Source organism: Mus caroli, unplaced genomic scaffold, assembly GCF_978045245.1.
Source record: "Mus caroli unplaced genomic scaffold, Mus_caroli_1 scaffold_1, whole genome shotgun sequence".
In the NCBI taxonomy this organism is placed as follows: Eukaryota; Metazoa; Chordata; class Mammalia; order Rodentia; family Muridae; genus Mus; species Mus caroli.
Window position 1 is genome coordinate 36920349 of NW_028227256.1, and position 19937 is coordinate 36940285.

At 46.6% G+C, this 19937-nt stretch overlaps 1 protein-coding gene across 29 annotated transcripts in view; it reads left to right on the forward strand.

The window, feature by feature from the left end:
- Window positions 1–19937, forward strand: part of Map4k4 (mitogen-activated protein kinase kinase kinase kinase 4) — a 124061-nt gene that overhangs the window by 86735 nt on the left and 17389 nt on the right. For 2 of the 29 annotated variants that reach the window (XM_029480914.2, XM_029480924.2), the window contains exons 11-20: window positions 207–279; window positions 1412–1622; window positions 8514–8675; window positions 11363–11449; window positions 11998–12216; window positions 12926–13087; window positions 15260–15490; window positions 16312–16418; window positions 18127–18278; window positions 18908–19005. In XM_029480914.2, coding sequence (XP_029336774.1) covers window positions 207–279; window positions 1412–1622; window positions 8514–8675; window positions 11363–11449; window positions 11998–12216; window positions 12926–13087; window positions 15260–15490; window positions 16312–16418; window positions 18127–18278; window positions 18908–19005 — 1502 coding nt within the window. The remainder of the gene's footprint in view (window positions 1–206; window positions 280–1411; window positions 1623–8513; window positions 8676–11362; window positions 11450–11997; window positions 12217–12925; window positions 13088–15259; window positions 15491–16311; window positions 16419–18126; window positions 18279–18907; window positions 19006–19937) is intronic. The other 27 variants (XM_085836659.1, XM_085836684.1, XM_029480943.2 and 24 more) reach the window with 15 other exon arrangements.

The window sequence follows — 19937 nt, forward strand, 5'->3', positions numbered from 1 at the left end:
TATCAGTGGAGAATGACCAGCTCTTCTGTAGGGAGTGTAGCCAGCTCAGAATTCCTGACCTTTGACGGGAGGTCAGACACGCTTCTCCCCATGCCGTTTTCACAAGTTGCATCTTGGTTTTGGTCGTTCTGACTCTGGGGATGCTGGTCTACACGGGCATCTGTGAGGATCTGAGCTCTCCTGTTTCTCTCGGCCTTGTTTTTCAGATGAGACGGAGTACGAGTACAGCGGGAGCGAGGAGGAGGAGGAGGAAGTGCCTGAGCAGGAGGGAGAGCCAAGGTACAGACGCCAGCCAGCCCAGGCTTCCCCGATGCCCGCCCACACTCTGTGAGGCTTTCGTGGAGCAGTGGACAACACTGGCTTGCTTCCTGTCTGCCATTTTTCTCACCTCATGACAGATCTCTGTCATGAACAATTCCCAAACTCTTGCCTAGTTTTTAGTGAACAATTCCCAAACTCTTGCCTAGTTTTTAGTTTTGTTTTTAATTCCATTTTATGTTTGAGGTTGAGGAGATAATGCTTTTGGCATTTATTGCTGCAGAAGGCACAAATGGTATAAGTCTGCTGCCGGACAAAAGTCAGTCCCACACAGAGAAGCATGCAGCTCGGAGGCCAGCAGGCCCTCTGCTGAGAAACTTTCCCACAGCCTTCTTTTCCCTACGTGCAGATGTGGTTGCCAGCCTTTGCCCTCCATCCTTCGGTGTCTTCTGCCTGCTTTACTGCAGTGAAGCCAGGCAGAGGCTAAGAAGAGTGGGGTTACTGTCTTACGTTTTTACTTTAGTAATAGGTTTGCCCACAGCTGTCCTAGCTCTGGCCTTACCTTAGGTTGAGTACAGAACAAAACCAAGATGAAGGTTGTGTTGAGACCCATGGGAGCCATGAGTTGGGAATAGAAGTTCAAAGAGGGACACGGGTTTAAGGAGATGTGTCTTGCCAGTCTGCGTGATACAGGCTTGGGGAACAGCCCCCGATGCAGAAAACGATAGATAAGTCTCCTGTGAGGCCTGCTGCCATCTCTGATGATAGAAAATAGTGTCAGGGAACAAAGCAGGCTTGGTGTAGGCCAGATGAGAATGGAGGGATGCTAAGACCAGTGGGTGCTAGTACTTCTGTGCCATGATGCAAAACTAGAGGGCCAGAGGAAGACCAGACACGAAAGAAGAGTCCCATGAAAGAAGAGTCCCAAGCAAGAATGCTTATCTGCTAGGACTGCATTTTCAGACATTACTAAGTGATAGAGGATGATGTGAGCCTTTGGGGCAGTAGGCATAGTCATCCTGTAGGCTTATTGATTTGGGTCACTCCTGGGCCCAGTCAGTAGCCCCATGAAGGGAACTGGGTGTTCCCACTGGGTCACACCCTACGAGGCCCAGGTGATGCGTGGAGCCCTGACAGACCCTGTCCTCTGCAGTTCCATCGTCAATGTGCCTGGAGAGTCAACTCTGCGACGTGATTTCCTGAGACTGCAGCAGGAGAACAAGGAGCGGTCTGAGGCTCTGCGGAGACAGCAGCTTCTGCAGGAGCAGCAGCTCCGGGAACAGGAGGAGTATAAGAGGCAGCTGCTGGCTGAGAGGCAGAAGCGGATTGAACAGCAGAAAGAACAGAGGCGGCGGCTGGAAGAGGTAGAAAAGAGAAGTTCTGTGGGTTTTTTCCCTCTTCCTTACTCATGTTCACATCAGACACCCTGCTAGCTTGTTGAGGAAATAACTATAGGTAGGGAGGTAGTCTGCCCCTATCCTGCTGCAGCTTCTGTAGGGATATGTGGCTGTGCACTAGATGGCTTCACGTTCCTGGAGGATCTGCCAATGTTTATGTGCATATCGTGAGGAGCAGGACTGCCCAAGACATGTTTCCATGTGCTTAAATTGACTCACTTAGACTTGACCTCATTTCTTTGCCATTCTTGGCTTTTGTGACCCAGTTTTATATTTTTCTGAAACTTCAGACTTTTTCATATGAAAAGCATTGTTCTCTAAATGCCTTAGCATTTGAGGTGGATTTAAAATAAAGCATTCAGGCCAGTGAGATTGCTCAACTGATTAAGATGCTTACACCCAGCACAGCGACTTGAGTTTGTTCCTGGGTCCCGGGTAGTGTAGAGAGAGAAAGAATAACTCCAGCAAGTTGTCTCTGACCCCGCTGTGTGTGTGTGTGTGCACGCCCTCACATACACGCACACAATACATTTTTTTAAAGGGGTTCAGAGAGCAGAATAGTAACGTTACTTGTATTTTATGGTAGGTATAGTTTGCTCCATTTTCATGAAAGGCATTTATATTATAAACACTGGTGATGTAATTATTTATAGGTTATTTGTATTGTAATCACACAAATGTACTATTTCCCTATAATTCACTTGAGAATCATAACTTTTAATTTTCTTTTTTTGACTGCCTTTTTTTTATATGCCAAAACCCCACAACTTCTCATTCATCATTTGATTTGAACGTGTGTATGTGTGTGTGTTTTTGGTTTTTTTTTTGCTTTTTTTCTGCTTCTTACTGTTTTTCCTAGTAGAAGAAACATCAAAGATAAAGCCCTGTAATGACATTTCTGGTGGGATTTAGTTTAAATAGCTAAACATGCTGCTTGTTGCCTAGGTCATAATAGCCTATGTTGGCAGTGGTGCCTTTGATTAGTCTGAGGATCAGTGTGCTGCTTGGAAAGCCAGTGTGCCTCACTGCGGGAGATCATGGAAATAACATTCAGTTAGGACTTTAGGGGGAAAATCACTGAGTGTAGAACTTTTAAAATGTACTTGTTGCAAAATCATTTCTACAATATGTAAGATTATTCTCACTGTTCTGTGACCAGAGCAGAAAACTGGAATGGGCTTGATTCTGACTTGAGGTAAGAGACAGGAGGCTCTGGCCATGTCTGTTACTGTGTTCCTGGGATGGACTGCACTGCCCAAGCAGGTGCAAAGGTTACCCTGGATTGTCTTAGGGACTAGATCGTCAGAGTTTGTTTGTAGCTCAGGTGGTGAGGGTGGCTTTCAGGCTGCGGTAGGTGGCAGCTAGCATCTGTGGGGTGAGGCCTGAGAAAGATGCCCTGCGAGCTAGAGATATTTGCTTCACACCTTCTCACTGACCTGCTAATTAATATTCACCTCAGGATCACCTTTGCTGTCGCTGTCGCTTTCCTTAAGCACAGAGGAGCAGCTGGAGAGATGCTGGGAGGGGGTGTGTGTGTGCTAAGAGCGCCTGCTCCTGCAGAGGACCTCAGGTCTGGTTCTCAGCACCCACGTGCAGCTCACAACCACAATTGACTTCATGGGCACCAAGCACATGGTTACACACACACACACACATATATATATATATATATATATATATATATATATATATATATACATACCTGCAGGCTAAACTTAACTCACTTGCTAAATGTAAAGTAAATCTAAAAAAGACAAGAAAGGAGGACAGTGTTAGGGAAACGAGAGCAAGGGATGGATTTCATCAAAACATATTATATGGATTGTGAAGTTCTCAAACAGTAAAAATCAACCCTTAAAAACAGACAGAGCACCGGGCGTGGTGGCACACGCCTTTAATCCCAGCACTCGGGAGGCAGAGGCAGGCAGATTTCTGAGTTCGAGGCCAGCCTGGTCTACAAAGTGAGTGCCAGGACAGCCAGGGCTACACAGAGAAACCCTGTCTCAAAAACCAAAAAAAAAAAAAAAAAAAAAAAACAAAAAAAAAACAGACAGAGCTAGGCACTGGGACAGCAAGTGTACCTCACAAACAGATCCCCTTGTTGGGATCTTGGAGGCCTTTTCCTTAATTGGAAATTAAAAGGAAATTTCCTTGACTCTAGAGGCTGGTTTTCCTTAATTGGAGGTAGCTCTGAGTGTTGTTTGTACCCCAGGTTCCAGAGCGGTCATTTGGGAATCTTTGAGGTTAAGTGCTTTGTAGCCATTTCAATAACAGGCAAGTCGGGCAGTTTGGAATTCTTGCTATGAACAGTGTAGGTGATGATTCTCAGCCTCACAAGATGCCTGAGTATTAAAAAACGAAAACCTGGGCCACTGAGTCTGACCTGAGTTCATTCCCTGGGACCCACCCGACAGAAGGAGAAATCAGACTCCGGCAGGTCATCCTCTGACCTCATGAGTATGTTGTGGCAGCATGCTGTTCACATTGCACCCTGAATAAATGTAATTAAAATGAGAGCAACCCAAAGCCTAAATGACTTTCTTTCAGTACACCAGCATAAGATGCTTAAAAATCAGGAGGAAGGGAAACCGTGATCTAGGAGTTCCCCTTTGGCACTTGCCATAAAACTTCTTGCTGCAGCTAGGTGTGTCCTCTTCATTCATTATGGAGGTCCTTCATCTTTCAGAAGTGCTTATGTTTTGCTCTTGTGCTTTCTATGGACGCACAGATGCAATTTTTGCCTCCAAGGGAATACTAAAGAGTTTGCTCTGATGCCAGATTTGAATGATAATGGCTAGGAACAGTTCATTTTACCCCAGATACCCCAGTCCCACATGATAACAGTCTTATGAAGTTGCAGTTTTCACAAGGACAGCTGTAGGTGAAGACACTTCTCATGAGGTGTGTGTGTGAGTGTGTGTGTGTGTGTGTGTGTGTGTATAGGCATTATTTAGTGAAGCAAGGGGATCCTGTTCCACACCCAGGTGTTGATGACCTCTTAATCTGTAGGTTGGTGGAAGCTAGGAGTGTTTGTACATTCCAAAAGGATTTACCTAGGAATCCTGGACATTAGGTCAAACACAAACGAGCAGTGAATGCTTATTGAAGAGACAAAACCCCAGGGGAGATAAACCCAGCTCTCAGTCACACTGTAGTGATGGGCCAGCCTCGCAGCTCTTACGCACAGGTGACTGCTCTTGGCTGCTCCAAGAGCATCCACAGAGACGCCCTGCGGTCTGATCTCTGGTTTTGCTGAGGTTGAACTGTTTGCTTCCTGCCTTTCTCCTGGTCCTGGGAAGACACAGAACGTGCTGAGCTCCTGCAGCCTAGTCTTTGCCCTAAAGCTGCTAGCGCCTTTCGCTGCTGCGTGTTCCTCTTCCTGTTGACGAGCTCTGCAGTAGGAAACCCACTCTTCCCTGTCCTGTTCTTTCTGTGGGTATTAAAGAAAGTAATCTCTACTCTGTGCTCCTCCTTTTGTCTGAGCTGTGGCTTTGTGCCGGGGATTGTGTCCGTGAACCTGTGCCCAGTGAAGTTCTTTCTTCTCCTTCCTCTCATCAGGAGACACGGAGATGATACTCCAGTTCAGAGATGTGGATAGAAATGAATAAATTTAAAACGGAGAGAAGTAAGAGAAAAGAACATTTTGTTAGGAAGTAAGGTTAGCACTAATGTTCAGCTTTGGTTAGCATCAGGCAGTTTCTCAGGAAGAATGACCGAGCCGCCACATATCTGTTGTGTTTTGTGTGTTTAGGAGGGAAAATTTGAACTCCTTTGCCTCAGAAGATTTTCCTGAGGGCTTGCACACATTGCAGAGGAGTGGGAGCCCCTTCCTCTCTTGCCATTGCACTAGCTTCGACCTCGGGGATCCCTGTTGGCTTGGTGCTGCCTTCTCACGGCTCCAGCTGTAATGTTAGGCAATGTCTCCAGGGCCCCGGAGCTGGATCCCCTCAGCCAAGGCCTTGACTGTCCAGTCAGCAGGGCTCGGCTGCTTCCAGACTGTGGTCTTGTTTATAAGAACCTTTTAGAAGTTCTTACATGTTCTTTTGACATGCTCACAGTCACACACTACCGCAGCAACACACGTTACAAATGCTCTCTCTCTTCGACAGTCTTTCCCCAGACTTTGAGACCCCTGTCCAGTGCAAAGATCATACAACCGTAGGAACTGGTCAGGCTGTGAGCTGTTACTGGCCATGGAGTGGGGTAATACTCCATGAGAGTGACCAGTTTTCCGTTCACCAGTTTTCTCTAACCCTAAGGAGGGTCCTTCGCAGACAGCATACAAGACAGTCCCTTCTGCAGTGGCCCTGCGTTGTCAACTGACTTCAGCGCTGACACGGATGCTCTCAGAGTTCCATCAGCCTGTGTCTTCTGCCTGGGTGGACCCTTGAAGGAGAAACTCACAGGTGCCAGACTTTAAAGTGTAACAGATCAGAGACCATTCCCACACACCAGCCTCACACTTCCTAGAAGGCATCTTGATCTATTTGTACCACAGTGTAGATAACCAAAAAAGGCAAAAGACGTTTTCCTTTGGAAATGGTATCCAACCAGGAATATATAGTGGAATTAAATAACTTATACTTGAAACTGCTTTTTCCCACTTGGCAAAAATTCAGTAATTGTTATTCTGAGTTAGAAGAATGATCATGTTCTTAGCTGTTGCATATTACACGCAGTGTCCTGGCAAGGTTTTCTTGTTGCTGTGTAGGGAATGTGATAGGCTGCAGCTTCATTTACTGTGAAGGGAAAACGCTCCAGATGTTCATTTTAAGTATGAGTCTTGAGTTTCTTTCAGTTTTGCTAGCTTGTTCATGGAGACCTGTGGTAGGAGAAATGTGCTGTCTTAGTCAGGGTTTCTATTCCTGCACAAACATGACCAAGATGCAAGTTGGGGAGGAAAGGGTTTATTTGGCTTACACTTCCATGCTGCTGTTCATCACCAAAGGAAGATAGGACTGGAACTCAAGCAGGTCAGAAAGCAGGAGCTGATGCAGAGACCATGAAGGGATGTTCTTTACTGGCTTGCTTCCTCTGGCTTGCTCAGCCTGTTCTCTAGAACTAAGACTACCAGCCCAGGGATGGTCCCACTCAAAAGGGGCCTTTCCCCCTTGATCACTAATTGAGAAAATGCCTTACAGTTGGATCTCATGGAGACATTTCTTCAACTGAAGCTCCTTTCTCTGTGATAACTCCAGCTGTGTTAAGTTGACACAAAACTAGCCAGTACATGTGGGTTTTTGTACCTAGTTTATAGGAAAGGATAAAGGTATTATATCTCTGGAAATTGTGGACATGGAGCTCTGCATTAGATCTGAGCCAAAAAGACAGAGGGCAGGATTAGCCCTCTGTTCCCCCCCCCCTGCCCTCCACACACACACACACACACACACACACACACACACACACACCTGAGCTACGGCCAGAAGGCTGGCAGAGCGCGGTAGGTATGTGGGACCTCCTGGCTGGTGAATATTTCACTACACATTTGCCCGCTTTTCATTGGATTTGGAACATTCATGTGTAGTCAGAGATTTCTTTTTTCTAAGATTTTTTAAAAGCTCTAAAGGCGGGCTAACAAACAGCAGGGGATGTGTGGCAAGGGTGAGCCTCTCCCTGCCCTGCCCAGGCACCATGTACACAGGACATTTCTTGTGCTTCCAGGAAATCATTGCTACTTCAGAAAACACGAGTGTTGTGGAGAGAATTCAGAACGGGTACTCAGCTCTTACTAATCCTTATATTGTAACCCATTATAAACTTCTGATACACTGTTTTTATTCACTTTGAAGTCCTGTGGTTAGCCTCTGTGTGAGAGGGCTTGTGAACTGTACCACTTTTCTCTTTCTGGGAGGGTGAGTCAGCTGTAGAGGTGCTATCCAGTGCAGTAGCCATTAGTGGACCTGCTTCCTTATCCATGCAAGCTCCAGTGTAGGCGCCCAGTGGTGGGGTGTGACTAGTGGCCATATACTGTTCAGTGCTTGTTAGAGACTCTAGCATCTCTCGCATTCATGGAAAGAACTGACAAAGCTTAGACTCCATGGCGTGGATGTCCTGTACTGACAGATGGTGTGTCGTCGTGCATGGACAGTCAGCTAGAGGAGCTGTTGTGTGCTGTGCCCATGTCTAGAGCAGGCTGAGTCTCTGAGTTGGGTGTACTCTCTATCAGTGGGGGTGCTAGGCTACATGCAGCTGGAAAAGGCCTTACAGGTGGAATAACCATTCCGACAGGCTTTTTGGGTGGAGACACTAGACAGGCCAGTTCATTTTTCTGAGCCTGTTGTGTTCTGTACAGTAGGGAGGAGGGTTTTAAAGTGGGACCATACCAGGAACACCAACTAGCTTTAAAGGTTCAGTGTTTGAAACAAAGCCCGGGACAGCAGTATTCACACTTCCCCATTGGTAGCTTTGATGTATTCCTAGCAGCAATGGTGGCTCTTGCTTTCTTCTGCTGATTTTCATTTCTTTTTGTTGTTTTCTCCTGCATATTTCTCATTTTTCAGATATTTATCTTCCTTTGTCCTTTCTTCTCCCCTTTATTCATCTCTTCTTTTTGTTCTGATTTAAGGGTCCTAGATAGTTAGTGATGCCCATGACTGACAGATTTGCTGACCTCTGAGCCCTGCAGTGGGTACTGATGATGCTTGCTTTCAAAGTGGAAGACAAACCCTGCAAGGATCCACAGAAGCATTATACCTTGGGCCGGTTTATGGGGAAGCTGCAGGGAGATGCAGAAATAACTGACCAGTACAGCTAGGGTCCAGAACTCACCTCATCCACCCTGCTTATCGCCGTCAGCAAACCTCCTGAGAGCCACAGCTGTAGATTCCTGGTAACGACACAGTTCTCCTTCTGCAGCAACAAAGAAGAGAGCGGGAAGCCAGGAGGCAGCAGGAGCGTGAGCAGCGGCGGCGTGAACAAGAGGAGAAGAGGCGCCTGGAGGAACTGGAAAGGCGGCGTAAAGAAGAGGAAGAGAGGAGACGGGCAGAAGAAGAGAAGAGGAGAGTGGAGAGGGAACAGGTGAGCTTTCAAGAATGTCGACCCAGGTATCCGTGGCCTCTAACCATGGAGCTGGGTCCCGGGGACCAAATGTTTACGCGTGCATGCTCAGAGGTTAGGTATCTAGACGAGCTGAAGACTCCAATGACTTGACTCTTTATCTTCAAAAAGAATAAAAAATTGTTACAGTGTAGAGAGAGACCCTTTGAGTCTTGAAGAGGCTGACAATGTGACAGGGGTCTGAATATACATTCACAGGCTTGGCTTACATCCTTTGAGCTCCAAATATCTGGGTGAGGTTAACTTTCAGACAGGGAAATTCAAAACCAACTTTAAGAAAACTATTGATAAATGCCTGACGTATCTCCTGGCTGAGTGAGTACTGTAGTCTAAGTGTAGCTTTGAAGATTGTTTGTATTGTTTACAGTACAAAAACCGGTTTTGTATACTTGTTCTTTTATTATTGCCTTGCGGAGCTTATTTGTGAATCTTAGATTACTTATACAAACAGAAAATAACTTTCCTTAGTTTATATGGCTTTCCTACCTTTGAATTGGTCAATCTGTGCTTTGAGCTTTGAAGAAGGAAGAAAGTCAATGAATGAAAGCCATTTTGAATTGGAGTTCATATTTAAAATACTAACAAACATGATTTTATCTTCCAAACATAGTGATCCAGCTACTGGCCTTGACACTCCTCCTGGATCTTGTGTGTCTAAGCCTGGGTCTGCACATGAACCCATGTTCCTAGAATCTCCGTGGTATAGCTTACCTGTTATCATCTACTTCTTTCTTGGCCCTAACAGTAGGGCTTATTTGTTTATGTAGTTAGTTACTAATGTTTTTATGGTGCTTATACCTGGCGGCTACAAATCTGTGAAAATGCTACCTGCTACTTGTTGGAAGTCACCCAGGCATGATTCCAAGTTTGATTGTGACAAGAAACTTGATGGTGGCATTTTAGTTCTTAAGATTTTGTGAATAGAGCTGGAGAGATGGCTCAGCAGTTAAGAGCACTGGGTGCTCTTCCAGAGGACTGGGGTTCAGTTCCCAGCCCCCACATGGCTTCCTACAACCATCTATAACTTCAGTTCTAGGGATCCAGTGCCCTTTCCTGGTCTCTTCCAGCAATGCATACACATAGTATACAAACATACACTCAGGCAAAACACTCATAAATATAAAAATATGAAAGAACCTTGAAAAAGATGTGAATAGCAAGTACCCTGCACTTTTAGTATTTCTTAAAATTGGTTGTTTTACTCTGCTTTTTATTTTTTTATTCACTTATTTATTTATTTTTGTAAATATTCCCTTGCTGTGGTGCGTGATACATTCCCACGAAAGCATGTATATGCTGTATTCTCTGTACATTGCATGATGAGATTTTTGTGGTTTGCATAGCATCTGATTTTCCCCAGTATTCTTGCATTTTAAAGTCAGAAAACATGTTTATAGTAACTTGATCTTTCAAGCTCAAAAATTCTGTTATTTTCAAAAAAGAAATGCTCTGAGACACAGATTTCTTTTCTCAGCTAAGGCCATGTGTCTGTCACAAAGCCACTTGATGCCTTAGCGTGCTCTTGGCATGTCCGGTGTAAGCTAAAGGGACTTGGCTTTGGGTGTTTGGTGTGGTTTATAAGATGTGGTGTTCTGAGTGTTTGCAGGCCACTGTTTCTCTGTTGTCTGGTATTCTGACCAGAACTATTGGTTAACTCAAACATCTGGTCAGACGCATCTTTGGCTCTTTTTACTTTAGGGCATGTGCCATGAAATGGGGTGGTCAGGAGGAGGCACTCACTATAGACACAGAAGCCACCTCCATGGGACAGTTCTCCCACATGCCAGTCCATTGCTCCCCTGCTAGGACAAGTAGGTCCTCCTGCTTAATGTGGGGCTGAAAGTATGCAGCAGGTGCTGCGGCTTGTCTCTGATGGACTTGGGTTAGGGTTTCCTGATGCCTGTGTACTAATAGGAATTGTGTAACTGCAGGGTTGTGTGTTCTCACCTCTCACTTACCCATCCCCAGCACTGGAGCTGAAACCTCTGCTGTGCTCTGTACGAGGTTACCATCTCCATTGTGACTCAGTGGTCGTTCTCTCCTGCTGTCATGTCATCAGTCTGCCCCTGCACTTGTGCCTGTGCACACTACACAGACACACAAGCTCACCAGCATGGGCTTGGCCAGTTTACCTGTAGAGAAGCGCCCATAGTCCATGACTCCTGACCACATCTTCCGACTGTAGCCATTATTCCAGGAACCTTTGGAGTCATTAGCAAAAGCACAAATCCTGTTTGGTTGGTTTGGGATTTGGGGTTTTTTATTTTTATCTTAAACAGATTTGGGTGTCAGTTTTTAAAAATTGCTGGTTTGTGCTTATTTAAAATGATGCCTTCCCATTTCTGTGGTGTCTGTTGTCCTTATGAGGAAGCTAGCCTCCTTAAAGTTCCGTATTGGATGTGATGAGAGTGTAATAGCAGCAGTGCTTGAACACCGCCGCGTGCTTCATGCCACTAAGCTAGACTACTTACAGCTTCCTGCCCAGCTTGGAGCCTTTGCAAACACCCTCAGCAGCAGGTTGTCTTCACTAAGGAGTCCAGTCCTCGGCGAGCTTGCTGCCGAGCTTCTGGAGTGCCGGTTATCCACACAGGGGACTCAGTCGCTTCCCTCCTGGATGTACTGACTGCTGGGTAATTTCTGTGTGACAGGAGTACATCAGGCGGCAACTAGAGGAGGAGCAGCGGCACCTGGAGATCCTGCAGCAGCAGCTGCTCCAGGAGCAGGCCATGTTACTGGTAACGCCCCGCCTCTGTCCCGTTCCATACCACAGGGCCGTTGTCCCTTCCCTAAGTTGGCCAGATGTAGTGACAGTCAAACTTTTTTGGTCTCACTGTGGCAGCCAGGTTCCAGTGAAGCTGTCCTCTGGTCATGCTATCAAGCACAGTGTAAACTGCCCTTAGTTTATTTCCCAATAGTAAGTTAGCTCCTTGTTTGGTAAATGCCTGTCAACTCTTAAACAGAACTTGGCATTCAGTGAATGTGAAAATGCCGGAGGTATCAGGTTCACAGTGCATGCTGTGGGATTTTTTTGCTGAGTGTGTGTGTATATATACCACTGTATCTGATGTTTAATTGAATTCCTTTACTCCGCAATGATGTTACAGTTAGCAAATGCTGTCACATTTTACACAGGTAACATGCTATTTAAAATCCCAGCCATTTTGCCTTGCTCTTAAACAATGGGGGAAGTGCTATTTTAAAAAACAAAAGTCAAGAAGGGATCCAGAGAGGAGGTGAACTCGCCACGGTCCCCAGATTCAGTGTCACCCTCTCCCTCTCCAAGGAGTGCCGATGGCGGGAGATGGAGGAGCACCGGCAGGCAGAGAGGCTCCAGAGGCAGTTGCAACAAGAACAAGCATATCTCCTGTCTCTACAGCACGACCACAGGAGGCCGCACGCACAGCAGCAGCCGCCGCCCCCGCAGCAGCAGGACAGGAGCAAACCGAGCTTTCATGCTCCAGAGCCCAAGCCTCACTATGACCCTGCTGACAGAGCTCGGGAGGTACCTGCTTTCCCTATTGCTTACAGACTGGTCCTGAGAGAGCTAGGCGCCCCCTGATGACTGTCTGTACTGAGCTGTACTGCAGGACTTCACCTCTGTTTTCTGCATGGATTTCTTGGTTAACAAATGCTAGAGAAATCAGAAGAAAACTACACACACACACACACACACACACACACAAGTACCTGGCACTGTTAGTCTTTACCATGTGAATGAGAGAAATGTCAGTCTTGTTTAAGACTAGCATGAGGAGGCAGTGGACTTTTAGCCTGATTTCTTACTGGATCAGTGGTGTTTGGATGACCAGAGCCTCCCATAAGGATGCGGCAAGTGGTCCTCTCTGGGCTAGACAGAAGGATGTGGGTGCGTCCAGGAGCACTGTGGCGTTCTGGCCTGCAGATGGCTCCCTTCTACATCCTCCCTCACAGACAGGGAGGAGAGTCCAGGACAAACTCTGTTCTTGATAGAGTAAGGAAGCGCTAGGTGCTGAGGATAGTCTAGACGCTGCTTTGCTTCATTTTCACTTTCATAGTTTTTAAAAGTCCTCTACCAAATCTTAGCCCTGCTCAGCACCGCCACTGTGCAGCTAGCTGCCTCTCTTCTCAGAGCCGAATAGAACACATTTCCTCTCAGTTGTCTTGCTCTTACATGTTCCTCATCTCTCCTTTCCTACTAACACGGAGCCGTGTCTTCTAATTCTCTGACGCAGGTGGAAGATAGATTTAGAAAGACTAACCACAGCTCCCCTGAGGCCCAGGCTAAGCAAACGGGCAGAGGACTGGAGCCACCCGTGCCTTCCCGGTCAGAGTCTTTTTCCAATGGCAACTCCGAGTCTGTGCACCCTGCCCTGCAGAGACCAGCGGAGCCACAGGTAGCAGCAGTAGCTCCCTGTGCCACGTGTAGCCCATTGTCTCAACAGCTGCAGTGAACGGAGGCGTGCATTCCGCGTAGGGAGAGGAGGCTTGCCGTTTGTTTGTTTTGTTGTCTAAGATTTTTATTGAACTCATTATGACTATCTCCAGTCCATACTTTTATTTCCCCCTCCTTAACTCAGATGTGAAGTCCCTCCTTCCTCTTAAATACTTTTTTAAATTATATTTTTAGAACGTTGGTTTTATTGTATAAGCAGGTTAGAAGAGAACTTTTAACCTGAACGTTTTGAAGTAAGTACTTTATGTCTGTGGTCCCAGCTCTCTGAAGGACCTTTGGAAAGCTGAAGGTGGCCTTGCAGTTCTGTGCAGGCTTCTATTTATTTGGCTGAATGTGTAAATTTCCTGGGAAAAGGTTTTTGTTTTTGTTTGTTTGTTGTTGTTTTTAAATATAAAACCAGATTCTCAAACCTGTCAAGATTGAAAACAGGTTATGCCTAGTGGGTTGAATATTGATTTCCTGTAGGAGATTAGGACAGAGTTTATGACTTTTCCTTCAGCCTGTCCCAGAGTCTGTCTTGTCTGAGTACTCAGAAGAGAAGCAGCAGCCTTGTCTAGAAAGGACAGTAGGTGGCAGACACACCCATCCCCTGAGGGTGTGTAGGCACTCCTCCATGCTGCTCTCTCTGCCTCACACACTTCTCTGAGCTTTCTGTACTTGGCCCTGGTGTTTGCATGCCACCTAGGAAAAGAGTTGGTGGTTTTGAGAAGAAATGGCCCTTCTGTGACAGATGCAGTCACATGAGAATTTGAATATGTTCTGCAGTAACCAACCCTCCTGGGGGATGGTTGAGCTGAGCAAATCTGAGGTACAGGGGGTGGGGTTTATGCAGATACAGCAGCTGAGAGCTTCAGAGAGCTACACCAGAGAATGCCAGCAGAGGCAGTGGGGGAAGGGCCAGGCGCCACTTGCTGCTCTACTTAGTGCCTGTTTCCTGGTGAGAAGCTCGTGTGTCCTGAGAGTTAAACCCAACACAAGGGCAAACTTGCCTCTGAGCAGCAGACTCGAGAAGCCTCTGTTTGAGGAGATGAGACCGCCAGCCTCTCTTCCTCCTCTGCAGAGTGTTCTTGCCCCAGGCTTTCGCCTGCAGGAGGGAAACTCGCGTGGCTCCTAGTGCTGAGTCCCACTTAGCGTTATTTGGTGACACATCCTTTTGGTTGCTTTCCCAGTGAACACTTAAGATGTTTTAGTAGAATGGGATTGTACCAAAGCTAGGATTCTTTGGATCTGCCTGTGAGCCACAGAGACTGTGCACTGGGTCTTAACGGCCGCTTTCACCTGCAGAAGCCAGGCAAGCCAGGCAAGACGCATGGATTAGTCAGCGCTGGGTTACAGCTTCCGGAACTGCCTGGGTGGTTGGTTATTCTCCAACAGGGAGCTACAGGTACCTCGTACCAAAATAGTTCTAGGTTTTTGAGAGAATGTTTTTAAAAGTGACTGCAGAAATTCACTTGGCAAATTGTCATGTTCTTGAGTTTTCATTTCAAAGGCATGTTCCTACTGGTCAGCCCAGAGTATCTTGATGCTGGTCAGCCTGGGCTTTCTTGGTACTGGATATTTTGGTAAAGAAATGTTAATCCCACTTTTCTCATAACTAGGAGTGTAAACTCAGCTAGGTTTAAAACATTTTAAGATTGGGAGAAAAAATAATATTGGTATACTTGAAAAGTTGGCTGTTGTTAAGTTTCTCTGCTACAGTCCCATAATAGGAAGTGTGTGCACGCACAAATATGTCCCGTCAGTAAGAGTCTCAGACCCAGGGTTCTGAGGTGGTGGGAGGTTTGCTGATGAGCAGTGTCTCTGTCATGTGGTCCCCAGCTCTCTGTGCTGACGTGGACATGCATGTACCACTCTCCCCTCGGGGGTCTGTGCATGCATGCCCCTGTTCACTGCTGTCTGCAGTTTGTGTCTGGGCACTTTCCCCTATGCGTGTGCCTTTGCTCTTCCTCTTGCCTGTCACCAGCATGGAGCCTATTGGCTGCTCCATGCTTGACACTATGCCTCCCCGACTCACACCCACTTCTGCTACCTCCTGTTTGGGATTTAGTGTTGACCAGAAAAGCTAGTTGTATGCAGAACGCATTGAATGTTTTGTGTTTTGTTTTCTTGTAAGGTACAGTGGTCCCACCTGGCATCTCTCAAGAACAATGTCTCCCCTGTCTCGAGATCCCATTCCTTCAGTGACCCTTCTCCCAAATTCGCACACCACCATCTCCGCTCTCAGGACCCATGTCCACCTTCCCGCAGTGAGGGGCTCAGTCAGAGCTCTGACTCTAAGTCGGAGGTGCCCGAGCCCACCCAAAAGGCTTGGTCTAGATCAGACAGTGACGAGGTGCCTCCAAGGGTAAGGACAGACAGACAGACGCGCTGTTTTCTCTTTATTTAAACTTACTGTTTGCTGTGATGATGGGAACAGTGACTTACTTCATCAGGGCTAAAGGGCCAGAAGTTTCAAATGACTTCTCAGGAGGGAAGCCATTTCCCACCTCAGCAGTTACAATTAGCCAATGGTTAGTTAGCTTTTTACCATGGACTGGTTTTAAACGTAGTTTAATAAAAAGTATTTATGGAAAAAATTTTAAACAACATGCTTCTAAATAAGTAGACTTATAAGTCTATACAGAAGCTCTCCATTACTGTGCATGACATCAAGAATTTAGGAAAAAATCTTATGAGGAAAAATTAACAAGACAATGATTTTTTACTTTAAAGTTGAGCGTTTGGTACTTAATAGTACAAGAGGATTAAAAGGCACATCTCAGTTTATTTTTTCCTCCACTTGGAATTTGCTTCCTCTGAATATTTTCTCGCTTCTCTGCCAGTCTTTGCTTCCTGCGGATCTGTTTGTAGACCATTGTTGGGTTTCTTTGAGCTTACTTTTGTGATTCTCACATACTATCTCAGGGAAGTGCTGCTGTATGCTCTCTGCCACCCGCTTCAGTCCAAACATGACTTCAGCATGACAGGACTGTAGAGATGGGCCAGGCTGTTTGGATCGTGCAGGAGCAGGGGAGGCTTGGGAGAGGGAAGAGCTAGCTTCATGGCAGGCATTCCGGACTGAGGAAGGCTGTGTTATAAAGTGTACTGTGAGGAGGGGGGACTGGGGGGGGGGAGCTGTGGTGTTCTTCTGTTGTCTGTCTTAACTGCTGTGTTTCCCACCTAAAGGTTCCCGTGAGAACGACCTCTCGTTCCCCTGTCCTCTCCCGTCGGGATTCCCCACTGCAGGGCGGTGGACAGCAAAATAGCCAAGCAGGACAGAGAAATTCCACCAGGTAAAAAAGAGAACTGACAGGAGGAGATGTGCCGTGGCTCACAGTCTCTCAGAGAGTCATCTGTTGTCTGTTTTCAGAAATGTGCACCTCCAGCACTGAGGTTCTAGTCAGATGTGGCATGTTTTACACATACACACACACACACACACACACCAGCAGCAGCAGCAGCGTATTGGTCAGTAGTGAAAAGCAGATTTGAATCTTGTATTGTAATTTTGAAATGTAAACTATAGTTCTCTGTAAAGGTAGAGAAGGGAGGATTGAGGACAGGTTCTAAGAAACATAATTTGAGAGAGTTTTTTAGTCTAGAAGAAATGGTGAGGGTTTAGACTGAGTTACAAGAAATCACAGCCAAGTCAGTATTCCCTCACAAGCTGCCATAGACTACCATGCTGGCCAGGTGATGTCATGGCTGAGCTTTAGGGTCGCTCTGTCTGATGCAGTAGCTATTGGCCAATGAGGCTGGGTATGAATTTAACTTAATTAAAATGAATTAAGCTTCACCTTTTTGGTGGCTGGAGTCACGTGTTGTTAGTTAGTGGCTCTGACGTTTGCTCAGGTGTGGCATGTGCTGTGTGTGCACTTACTGAAAACTTGTCACTGTTGCCCTGCAGATATCATTAAGTGTTTGGTAATTTGGTCATCAGTGGACCTGTGGTGTTGGCAGTGTTGGTACAGTGCCTAGATGGATGACAGTCCAGAGTCTGCAGGCAACACTTTAATGCTGGTGACTAGAGAGATCTGACACCCTCCTATGACAGACAGTGTCCAGGGCACAGATTCTTCCCAGTGTATGTGTGCTATGGGTCTGACCATGGCAGGAAGCCTCACTGGCTTTGCTTCCTCCACGCATCTCAGAGTGGACTGTGGGTATCCAAGGTGTGGGAGCTGTCATAGTGGATGAGGGCAACCTAGATACAGAAAAATTTCTGAGTAATTATTTCCAATTAAGAGTAGGGTCTATAGACAGAACAGAAGTGGTTGTAGCTGTAAACAGTCATATCTCACTTCACATGTAACATGGATTTCATGTGCTTTAGCAAGAAGATACTGTTCAGCATCTTTTGGGTTTAAGATATTGAAGATGCTGGCCCTGAATACAGTCTTTGTAATGTGCATTGCGCTGTGTGTAGAGTGCACTTTGTGTGTGCAGTGCATACTCTGTGTGGAGCATGCTCTGTGAGCAGTGAGTGTACTCTGTGCAATGTGCTGTATGTGCAGTATGCTGTGTGATGTGTTCTGTATGCAGTGCACTGTGTGTGCAACATGCTGTGAGTGCCTTGTGCTCTGTGCAGTGTGCTTTGTGTGCTGTGTATGCAATGTGTTCTGTGTGCAGTGCACTCTATGTGCAATATGCTCTGTACAGTATGCTGTGTGTGCTGTGTATGCGGTATATTCTGTGTGCAGTGCGCTATGTGTGCAATATACTCTTTGTGCAGTGCACTATGTGTGCAATGTGCTGTGTGTGCAGTGCACACTGTGTGCTATATATGTGTGGTGTACTCTGTGTGTGCAGTATGCTGTGTGTATAGTGTGCTCAGTGTGCAGTGAGCTCTGCAGTGCATGCTATGTATGCAGTGCACTCTGTGCAGTGTGCGCTGTGTGCAGTGCACTGTGCTAGCTACTGTTGCAGGCTTCTCTCTGCCTCCACAGTGCATGTCTCTGCTATAGTGTGATGGGATGACACTGTTCTCTCCTTTTCTAACAGCAGTATTGAGCCCCGGCTTCTTTGGGAGAGAGTGGAAAAGCTGGTCCCCAGGCCAGGCAGTGGCAGTTCTTCAGGGTCCAGCAACTCAGGATCCCAGCCTGGCTCCCATCCTGGGTCTCAGAGCGGCTCCGGTGAACGCTTCAGAGTGAGATGTAGGCTATCTCTCCTACACACTTTTTCTGGGAACAGCCATGGTTGCAGTTTGTTATTAGAAGAACTCCATGTGTAAAAGGAGGCCCAGCTCTGCATATAGCTGCATTTTACAAAGTGATGCTTTGACATAGATTGCTGAGGACATAAGCAGTCCCAATAAGGTTGCTCAGAAAGCTGTATTTTCAGTGCTTCGCACACGGGTGCCATGGTAGGCACTTCACAGCTGAGTGGAATTAAATGCTTTGCCTAAGGTGAATTAGCTAAATGCCTCAGCTGGGATTTGAACACATTTCTTCCATTTTGAACTCTGAGGCTGTGCTGTAGTCAGTGTGTATGTATTACTGGTGACAGTAGTCAAAAAGTTCCTTCACAGAGTTCTTCTCAGAACTTGGAAGCATGTATTAAACAGATGTGGGTTCTTAAGTGGGAAGTGGGAAACCTTTCCCTCAGAAGGGCTGCCAGCATGTCCCTTGGCCCTGTTTTAGCCCAGAGTTCAGACTCTATGGAGAGGGGTCGACTGACGTCAGCAGGGGGAAGCCAGAAGCTAGACTGAAGGGGAGGGGGTGGAGAGTGTGTGACGAGGGTTTATCTGTGTCTCTGCTTTTTCTATCTCTCCTGAACGTACCAGCATCATCAAAGTCTGAAGGTTCTCCATCGCCACGCCAGGAAAGTGCAGCCAAAAAGCCTGACGATAAGAAAGAAGTATTCCGGCCTCTCAAGCCTGCGGTAAGTATTGTGTAAAATCAGTTAGTTCTGTTTCAAGCTTGAGTGAAACCTTGGTGTTAAGAATATTGTTAAAGGGCTGGGGTATGCAGTTGCATGTGAGAGGTCCCAAGCTCAGTCTCCAGCACAAAGAAAGAAAAAGTGATGGAGAGGCCTGCAGGGTTTGATTTGTGTGTGGCCCTTCCCTGCTGTGGGGAAATGGAAGAGTTCCCTGATACAGGACGCCGCTGTGGGCTCGCCCTTAGGCATCTCAATTCTGAAGGCATTAGCAGGGCAGTTCTGTTCCACTTCAGCCTTACACTAGTTGTCCAGTTAGCCGTACAGAGAAGCGCAGAATAAAATATAATTTTATGTATTGGCAGTTTTTAAGGAAATGAGTATTTTATAGTAATACTGAGTAAAATTCAAAAGCTCCAACACACACACACACACAAACGCATGCACGACGCACAATCATTGCTTGTCGTCGACCTTATTCTTGGTAAGTTTGGTGTTTGCAGTACTGGCTTTCAGAATAAGTGTGAATGAGTGCTCCTGTGGCTTGAGTGCTGCCCTTGGTCTCTGGGCTGATGACTGTGACTGCTTCCTCGATCCTTATCATGGCAATTAGTCATGTGACTGTGGGTACTTGTGGGGTTTTAAGCCTATTGAAGTTTTAGTTTCCTCTTTAACTGATTTCTGGATACCCCCTCCCCCTTCTTTCTGCTGCCTGCTCCCTTCTCTGCATCCTTCATCAATGTCGGCCTCCTTCTCCACCTCCATGGAATCGTCGTGTCCTGAAGGGAGAAGTGGTAAGCCTGCATCCCTCCCTCCCTCTGATGGCTAGCTTCAGCAGTGCTCTCTGCCTCTCGGCTCTGCTCAACTCAGACTTGCCGCTCTGCCTTCCGCTTTAGCTGATGAACCAAGCTTTGGGTCTTTATTGCCAAACCTACCTC